At 41.0% G+C, this 9,960-nt stretch overlaps 2 protein-coding genes across 3 annotated transcripts; one reads left to right on the top strand and one right to left on the bottom strand.

The window, feature by feature from the left end:
- Positions 1–94: 94 nt before the first annotated feature.
- Positions 95–4,922, bottom strand: thg1l (tRNA-histidine guanylyltransferase 1-like). Of its 2 annotated transcripts, none has more exons than XM_028008827.1 (7): positions 4,761–4,922; positions 4,252–4,443; positions 3,988–4,164; positions 3,724–3,893; positions 3,550–3,638; positions 1,936–2,043; positions 95–420 (listed from the first exon to the last, which is right to left on the bottom strand). In XM_028008827.1, the coding sequence occupies exons 2-7, from the start codon at positions 4,434–4,436 to the stop codon at positions 262–264; spliced, it is 888 nt and encodes a 295-aa protein (XP_027864628.1). In that variant the 5' UTR covers positions 4,437–4,443; positions 4,761–4,922; the 3' UTR covers positions 95–261. The 2 variants fall into 2 exon arrangements, with proteins under 2 accessions (XP_027864628.1, XP_027864629.1); XM_028008828.1 differs by having other exon boundaries at positions 4,669–4,773.
- A 438-nt stretch (positions 4,923–5,360) lies between these two features.
- Positions 5,361–8,507, top strand: lsm11 (LSM11, U7 small nuclear RNA associated). The gene is made up of 4 exons (XM_028008825.1): positions 5,361–5,931; positions 6,869–7,008; positions 7,102–7,185; positions 8,061–8,507. Exons 1-4 carry the CDS (start codon positions 5,508–5,510, stop codon positions 8,313–8,315), a joined length of 903 nt encoding a protein of 300 aa, XP_027864626.1. The 5' UTR covers positions 5,361–5,507; the 3' UTR covers positions 8,316–8,507.
- Positions 8,508–9,960: the final 1,453 nt, after the last annotated feature.

Genomic DNA, 9,960 nt, shown 5'->3' on the forward strand with positions numbered 1-9,960 from the left:
GGAACTCTAGGGGGGAAGGAAGGCAAGACATGCATGCCCCTGAATGTCCTCAGTACCAGCTGGTGGTGATGGAAAGAAATTAACGTGACCATGATTGGACTTTTTTGACAGATCGTTATGTACGTGATTTAATAGATTAAAAGTAGAAACACAAATCAGCTGTTGGGAGAATAACTGTACTGTGATTCTTTAGTCTCTGTCTGTGAGAGCCAGCTTTAAATATGCAGCTCAGAGTCGTTTTTCCAAGGAGAGTTGCTGTTGTCAGGTGTCGTCCTGGAGAACGTCTGGGTGTTCCTCCCAGAACTGGTCCCCGATCATGTCACAGTGGTAGGCCTCCACCTTCCTCCTGCTCCGTGTGACAGGAACCTGCTTCTCCTCCTCATTTGGTCGCTTTATGCGCTTGCTAACTGTCTCGTCCCGCTACATGACAGAGAAATGAGACAGAGGTCAGAGACAATCGGGCCTTTACTGGGAGGCTTTCTTATGCTGATTCCAAGCTGAGATGAGTCCTGTCTTCCTTCTGCAACAGGTTTGAGTTCATGTGTCTCCGTTATGACAAAATGTACCTGTTAAATCAGTTTTGCGCTCTAAAAATGTCAACATTCCAGACTTCTCAGTCTTTATTTAGTCAACTTTAAAGTAAAAGTACAACGGTTCAAGGTTAGAGAAGGAAAGATGAGGAACAAACAGTTGGACACACAAGCAGATCTTTTACACTGTGGGCTGGAGATGGAATAATTTTAATGTTTATTGCATTTTTATGCTTTTCCTGGCTGCATATGACCTCTAAGATAACAAAAATTGGAAGGAAAGATGAACTGTCTTAAATGGAGGAAGTAGCTTTGACTCCAAGTGATGAAGAATATTCCAATCAAGCGATTATTCCATATAAACATATTTCCATAACTTCTGAATTTCACTCGACTTAGACAAAAAAGTGTATCAGAAGCCCTCCTGTTTGTCTTTAGACATTTGAGGGTTAGTCTAGTAACTCACCATAAAAGCTCATTAAGTGGCTGAAGTCGGAAGTGGTTAGCCTGAAAAAAAAAAATCTGAATATTTTTTAGGACTGATGTCAGTTTATATTTTGATGTCAGTTTCCTGACAACCACATAAACACAAATAAACATTACCCCAAAATTGATTCTGCAGCTGCACATGAAAGAATAAAATGAATAATCTGAGAATGAATCAGGAAAGATATCTCTACATAACTTTGTTTCGTCACAAATTCAACTCTTCGTTAAAAAAAGAGAAAACTATAGATAGTATAGGGATAAACCTTTGATGCTTACACAATTCGGTATGCATACTATTTGCATCGAGTCTTAATTTTATCTCATCAACCTAAATGTAAACACAAGACTAACCTACTTCCTCTCTAACCATTTCATAAACGTCAGAGCTCTAAACAGTGACAAGGTGGAGTTAATCTGGTCAAAGAGTCATATTGCTAAGCTAGTGTTAGCAGTTTAACATAGAAAAAATAATAATAAACATGGATTATCCAAAATAAATATATTTTTTAAAAGATTTCTTAAATCAGTACATAACACATCATTTTTGTTTTTCTAGCAGAATGAACATTAAACGTTAGCTACATTGCTTAAAAATCTGAATAAGTGAGAGTCCAGCAAAGCCATTACATAAAAATAAATAAAAACACTGTGTCACTTCTGAATCAAAGAAACAACTGAGACATAGAGGGAATGAAAATAAATGCTCAGCTTGTAGCTTTTGGTAGAAAGAGACAGAGAAAGGAAATTTGAAGGTTTCTGACACGACTTAACTAGGAAAATAGAGAAACTATTAAGATCCGAGTCATAAAGCAGCTTGTGGTTCATATCAAACTGAGCTGGTTGGGCACACGTTTGGGATATCCTCAACAGAGACTTGTGGAAACCGTGCAGACTTAATCACTGCGGAGTATCTTACCTTTTCCCAAATGAGGGTGGTGCCTTTCCGGTGGAGGGCCGATTCGTTGTTATAGTTGATGTCGAATTCTGAGAACAAAATCTCGTTTTTATCTGAAGCTAATGTTCCCTGTTAAAAAACAAACAAACAGATATATTAAATTGAGTTCAGCTACTCATACACAGGAAGCAAGAATGGGTGTTCACATTACTGTCTAGCACCACCTGCTGGTGGCATTGTGTCAGGATGTTTAAATTATTCTAGGAGAGCAACCACTAACACTGAAGTTGCATTTATTACTATAACCAAACCGCTAAGATATTTCAAGATATTAAAAGTGATTTAATATACAGACACTGGGCGTAAGGACAGGTTTTTTTTTTAATAAACAATGAAGTTTCTAGATGTTGTTCTCTGGATGACTCCTAATCTGCACTGGAAAATGAAATAAGTTATAAAGAACAGCTGCATCAGTCCCAGACAGCTGCAGCCATTAAAGTCTATTTGTGTCAATTAATAAGCTGTGAAGAGTCTGCTGACATCTAAAACATACTGCGCTTTCCACTACTTAGCCAAATGTTACAAAAATGTCAAACAGTCAGGCAGTAAAGTTGTGGCTTAAAATAGAAACATTCTCTGTAAATGCAAACCAAATAATAAAAAAAAAAGTTTGGACATATAGCCCTTGGAGGATGCATTCCAAAACTACAGACAATTTTGTCAGAGCTTAAAAGAATTACAAAATAATTTAAACAAGATTATGCCAATCCAGCTGATTATAAAACAAAATATGAACAAAAAAAGGAGAGCTCAAAGCACATAGAACTATTAGGTTGGCCTAGTTAAAGCTCAGACCTGAATTCAATTTAAGTGGGAAGACTTGAAAGTGGAGCATGAAATATTTTACACAGAACTGGCCAAAAAAAATTCAATCTTTATATAATTAAAGATGCTAAATTCATACTTTAAAAGACTTGCAGGTATAATTGCAGCGTTCTTTAAAAGGATGACTATAAATACTATTCAGATGTTAAACTGTGAAAGCTTTGAAAATAGCGCATCGTTTTATTTCCACTTTACATTTACGCACTGCTTTGTGTTGCTCTGCGACACAACAGTTTGATAAATTGCACTGATGTTTGTAGCTGTAAAATGACAAAATACAAATAAATAAAGTTAAGGGGAATTACAAATTTCACAGGGTGGTTGAGAGATGGTGATGGAGAAACATGGAGATGGTTTGGATCTTTTTGAATTTGAAAAGAGAAAACAAATAAATAAAAGATTTTTTTATATATATAAAAAAAATATTATGTAAAAACCTCAATAATTCTTTTATTTGGACTGACTTTTAGATTAATGATGGGATGATAAACCCAAAGTATTTTAATATATTGTGATCCATTTTGAAGATAAATGCCTTCCTCCTTATTGGCTTGGAGACATTACAAAAGAAGCACAACTTGGGATATCTGGCAACTAGATACAACATGACAATTGGATTACTAAACTTATAACTGGTTATAAACTATATTATGTATGCTTAATGTACTCAATATTGTTATTTCTGTCTGAAAATTCATACCATTTCCTCTATACAGAAAAAGTAACCCATCTTCTTTGTTTTGCCCTTACCTTTAGTCGATCTTCGGCCTGTGTTGTAGTGAGTCCTCCTTTTTGAATCAATGTCCAAAATACGGTGTTATACAAGTTATTTATATGACCTAGAATAAAAGAAACATTTATTTGTAGCTGTAAAGTGACAAATATTTGGTGGATAAATCTATCCTGTAGACGGGATGCACTTACAGTCTGCTTGCCTCCAGCTGAGGTAGTCCCTGAGGTTACGGCCGGTGGGATACAAAACCACCCGCCCGTCAAAGCCAGGTGGGTACAAGAGGGGCTGTTCTCCGAAGAACTCCTTCCAGTAGAACACATACGAAGAGGAAAACTGGGAGGCCACATGAGTCAAGAGTTTACTGCCAAACAAGCACGGTGGGAAGAAAGTGAAGCGGAACAGAACCGTCGTGATGTGGAGATTTTTATAGGCATGTCAATGAAAGTGAGCGGTACCTGGCTCGTCTTTTGAACCAGGTGGTGGTTCTTTTAAAAACGAAGCTGAACTCATCACTTTGACCATAGGCGATGGTAATATCCTCCAGCCCCTCCATGACAGAGCGGGCGCTCTTGCTCATCAGCCCCAGAGCCCTGTCATCGTTGGGCTTGGAGAACTGGTGCTGCTCTGCAAACCTGAAACAGATTGTAATGCGACAGAAAAGTGGAAAAACACGTCAATCATTTCAGACTTCAGCGTGAGAGATGACGAAGAAAACTAACTTGTGGAAGTTGCGGCCATCCAGTCGTACGACAATGTAGCAGTTCCTGAGGCAGGTGTCGTCCGTTTCAAAACTGCGGACGTACTCAAACTTGCTTTTTGCCATTGCGCTGGAGCTGGAAAACGGACGCAGAGATGCTGCGGCGAAACAGGAGCTTCCCGCTGCACCAAGTCTTCCTATCAGCATCCAGAGACTGCCGGAAGGGAAAACAGACCACAGACGACATGTTGCCATTAATTAAGGGTTCCGACATGACAACAACTCTATTTGTTATAAATAGATTGATTTGGTTAAATTTACTGTAACATAACTGCGACACAGACTGATATTAGTTATGAATGGCATTAGAGCAGGTAGCAACTTAGCTTATCGTTTATGCGACAATTAAACAAACAGATAAGCTAATAACACAACTGACCTGATAATTTCAGTTTCCTGACACCCAACCAAATTGATTTTACACCTATTTAATAACAGATATACTAAAATACTTATCCCGTGATAACTCACGTTGCTTTGTGTACAGTCCGTCGATCAAATATGCCGTAGCTGCAGTACCACCTCCAGAACGTCCCTCACAAAGGTTCCGAGTTGAACAATATTTGTTTTTTAATCAAACCCAATACGTTACTTGCTGTTCTTCGGAGATATATAGCGACATATTTTCTTATAACATGCAATGTAGCCTATATCTGGCAGCGACCTGAACGGATTGATATAATGCGAATGGCAATGAAGTTACACAAATGTACGCAAGTGGGTGCGCACCATTTGTCAGCCGCCACAGAAAGCGCTGCGCGGAGAAGAGGGACTTTTCACACAATTTATTCCACTCACTTCACGCTGAAATAATCAGCTATTTTGTTAGAAAATTACGAGAGTTACAATATTTTTTTATATCATTTGAAGGATGAAAAATATTTTATTATAAAAATGTTACCCAGGCAAAAAGAACTCCTCCCACACCGCTTTATCTTCATTTCTACCCATGTCACGGAACGCAGCCACTGCTAATCACGTGTATTAAAGAGCTATGGGATTTGTAGTCCAATTAGAAAGCTTTCTCTTTCTTTTGGACTCGACTCTTGGGAGATAAAACTGGGCTAAATAAATAACATAATATTTAGGGGAAAATACGGCATTATGGCGTCTTTAGGGAAGAAATGAAATATTGAAGTGTACAGAAAAGGATAAACTCGGGACAGCCACAACTTTCCCAGGATCCCTCGCTTTCATGGCGTTCCGCTTGTTTCAAACATGGAGGAGAGCGAAAGAAAAAGTGCGAGGCCGGACAGTAAACACTCTGCATCCTCAGGGCCGGAGGCGGACACAGGAGATGATGAGGCAAATGAACTAAATGTCTGCTCTGAGAAGTTTGACCCGTTGCTGGCCCTGTACTCCGTGGTAGCGCCGCCGCTTCCCTTCCCCAACATCAAGTGCTTCAACAATGTGGCGGAGTACGAGAGCTTCTTGAAGGGCGGCCGGGGCCGAGCAAAGCCAGAGAATGTGGAGAAAAGGCGGCGGAAAGCGATGAAAGGGGTGGCCGACCCGGAGCGCATCGAGAGGCTGAAAAAGCTGATGGTCAACAACCCGGTGTCCGAGGGAGGGGACAGCAGCGGAGCGGCACCGCGGACGAGAAGGAGGCAGAAACCGCTGAAAAATGTCCTGACGAGGATGCCTTGTAGGTTCAGCTGTCACACTGCTGCTACATAATATCAAAACCAGGATGCGTTCAAGTGCCTTGCAAACAAGGCACGACGCGTCCTCTTTAGCTTTTTAACCGCTCATCACAACCGCTGTGTTTGGTTGGCTGATTTTTGTTTCCCGGTTTTAAACTCGTAGTTAGAATTTCATTCGCAATTTAGTTTCATCAAAAATTCTGAAAAGTGTGGAGTGCACTTTTCTTCAGGTCAATGGTTGCATAAATAAGCTCTTAGCAATTACAAGTCTAAAGATATTTATTTCTCCACCAGCTACACAAATGTAGATACTGTCTGGCCCCTCTCCTCTGTAAAATATCTCAAACTTAGTCGGTTTTGTGAAGTCTATGATTAAAATGTATGTGACGGATTTGTCACCACCCCTACTATATTCGCTGACATTCTGGATATTAACAGTTAGGGATGCACCGATATGAAAACGTAGGCAGATCCTGATATCAATATCACTGATATGGCCAATAACTGATGTTTACCAACATTACATTTATTTTCCTACTTTTAAGATGGCGTAGGAGGACCATCTTGCTGACATTGCTTTTCTGCTTCAGTTAAACACCCCCATAATCTTGTGCTGCATTACTATCGCTGTCACATGACCAAATACGTACCAAATAACCAACCACATCTCCCCCATAAACACAAACAGCAACAAGCCGAAAATCAATATCGGGTGTTAATATCGCCCCAGTTTTGTTATTGTACTGGAACCAACATGTTAAAAAATGACTAACATCAACCAACGTCAATGCCTATATATTGTGCGTCACTATTGGCAGTAAATAAAAGTTGAAACGTGAACATCTTGGTTTACCAGAGCAGAAATGTTTCTGCTCTTTACCTGAATTCTTTGCATGATTTATGAGTCGGCTGCATAACCTGCTGCTCACGTGTCTTCAGTGTGTCAGGGCAGTCCTCTGGGGGAGCTGCACCGCTGCGTAGAGGAGAGGATCAGAGTCCAAGTTCACATCAGGACCTTTAAAGGCCTGAGGGGCGTGTGCTCTGGCTTCGTCGTCGTCTTCGACAAGTTCTGGAACATGGTGAGCAGACGCCCCAAAAGTCTTTTCGCTGTACGTTTCATGTCTTCGCACTATATGTTCGTTCAACGCCGGGTTGCTGTGTGTGTTTTTCAGGCCATGGTGGATGTAGATGAGACCTACAGAGAGCCTCTACTTGGAGAGGCGTTGTACCACGAGAAGGCGCTCACCATTTCACGGGTATCCACTTGATCTTTTTTCTCCTAACTGAAATAACGCTGGCTAAGGTTCGGTCAAAGTGACGCACATTTTGAGGGAGTTGAGCTGCTGGACTTTTTATTTTGAAAGAAATAAAAAGTCTCAATTTTCTATCAATGCAGCCCCGGGGTTTCCATAGCTCAGATGTTACTGAAGAACCACCATCTTGTTTTACAGCTTCTTCTTTTTTTTTTTTTTTACTGAAGAAAAAAAATCAGGGATTTTATTTATAAGCCATATTGCCCAGCCCTACGTCTTACACATCTGTAATTTTTCAAGGCAGGGGTGTCCAAAGGGCGCCCCGTGGGCCATTAGTGGCCCTTGAGACACGATTTTGTGCGGCCCTAGAACACAGTTAAAAAAATTGATACAACTTTGTGCCAACAGGGCAGGAGCTTGATGCAGGTTTATGACAAATCAAAATTAATCTTTAAAAGGAAAATGTTGGATAATAACACAACGTATCTGCACATCTCCTTTGAGCAGCGTCTAAAGAATATAATCTGAGAAGGTAGGCTTTGCTTCTGTTTAGTCAAAGAAAACAAAAAAGAAAATCAAATATTGATAAACAAGCCCTGACCTTTCAGATCCGGTGAATATTTGCATGCAGTCATACCGTGTAGGTGTTCCCCGTACGGCGACGAATCATTTGAACCCTGCAAATTATCATAATTACACCCACCAGTGACTGTAAACAGGGTCTTTATTTAGAAAGTGTAAATATGTTCAACAACAAAATGACCTGTTAAAGAATGTACTTAGCCTGCGAGTTTGATTTCATAAAACCTTTCGAGAAGTTTCTTGTTAATATTTTGCTTTTATTGTCGAGCATTAATGCCACCCAACTCTTCGTCCAGCTTTTTGAGCAGCTAAGTCTCCAGGAAACCCTGGGGGGCGGCGAGCCAAGGGAAGACCACGACGACGACGGGGCGGCGGGACCCAAGCCGTCAGAGGACGTCGGAAGCAAACGAGATAAAGGCGTCGTCTCGGTGAAGACCCGGGACTCAGCGGCCCATCAGAAGAAGAAGTACGGGAAGGTGCATACTCGCCACATCAACCAGCTTTTCATCCGCGGTGAAAATGTGATCCTGGTAAACCCACAGCCTCTCTGATTTCTTTTTGATTTCCGTGACTTAACGTGATCGGAGAACAGCTGCGAGTATTGGGTTGTACCGAGCACGTGCGACGTTGCGGGACACTGCAATAGGATTCAGACCAATCGAGCACAAGCTGTTATATCATGTTGATATGATGAGCCAGAGAAATGACCATTTTATTGAGGAATAAAAAGCTTCTGAATTCTGGCTGAAGTTTTTTGCGTGTGGTCTGTGTTATGGTCTTTACCCAGCAGGTGGCAGCATAAACACACCAGAGCCGTCGGTGAAGCTATTGTCATCTGGTAGGAGCTTGTCCCTTTATGTTGCTTTTCCCGTTAGTTTGAACAGGAATGACAGCGCAGTCTCAGCGGACTTCATAAATGCATTATGAATAATTGAGTTTGCGAAGCTCGAGATTGCAGATGGCACTCAAAAGCTGTCATTTGTCTTGACGTCTCAGATTGCTTTTTACTCTTTAATGGGCACATTACCCATAAAAGCACAATTTACTGCATCTCGTGGAAGTTGTAAAGATGTTGCAGTTTCCCCCGTCCGCCCCCCCACCCGCTTTCCTTTTAAATGACAGAGGTTTATTTCGGATGATAAGTGGCACTGAGCGGATGTTTGTCGCGACCGCGTCTGCAGTTCTGCAACTTTTCCTATTTGGGTTTCTCTTTATTTTGTCTGCGGAGATTAATTGACCCTTATTCCGTTTTATTTTCAGTCACAAGTGGGGCACATTCTATCATTAGTTTAGATTTCTGTTCATCTACTGCAGGGGTGCCCAAAGTCAGTCCTCGAGGTGCCGGCTTTCTGCACATTTTAGTTCTCTCCCTGGTGGTACCAACAACCTTCTCAGCATGTCGATGTTCTTCTTAGGTCTTCTGATGAGCCATCATTGGATCCCGGTGCGTTAAACCAGGGAGAGAACTAAAACATGCAGGATGCCGGCCCTCGAGGAGCGACTTTGGGCACCCCGGATCTACTGTATATATACCGTTACACTTCATGTAATGTATCAGAATATTATTAGTGTAGCCCATTTAACGAGCCTCTCCAGAGAGGGAAAATGGGGTCAATTGTTTAATGCAAGCCGTGTTTGTCACACAAGTGTGCTCAAACAAATCTTGACACAATATAAGAAGGGCACAGCGCTGATTGTAAAATGACCCAAAATTAGATCGTACTATCTGTGTCCTCTACGTTACACCAGAGAAATCAGGTCGTCCTTCTCGCTACAAGAAACTGGAGTATTTAAACATTTTTTTAGATTGAAGTTTTAAGTGGTGTTTCTTCTCTAACTGCATCAATCTTCCACGTACAGTAATTACACTCAAACTTTTTCCACTTTATGTTATCGTAGACATATTTGTGCAATTCTGTATAATGGAGCTCAACTGTCCAATGAAAGAAGACTGAGGGACACGGCAGGGAGAAAGTTGTGGAGAAGTTCAAAAGAGCTCCAGGGTATAAAACGGTATCTGTTATCTGAAAAGGGAAACTGCAAAGCTGACAGGATTTGTCAGAGAAGCAGCCAATATGCTCATAATTCAAGTGTGAAAATCTGTTGACAGAACAACTAATAGTCAGCATTCCATAAAGCTGCCCTTTGTGGACGAGTAGCGAGAAAGCAACTATTAAACTGCAGGTTAAACTAAAA

This window comes from Xiphophorus couchianus, chromosome 23 (genome assembly GCF_001444195.1).
Source record: "Xiphophorus couchianus chromosome 23, X_couchianus-1.0, whole genome shotgun sequence".
NCBI lineage: Eukaryota > Metazoa > Chordata > Actinopteri > Cyprinodontiformes > Poeciliidae > Xiphophorus > Xiphophorus couchianus.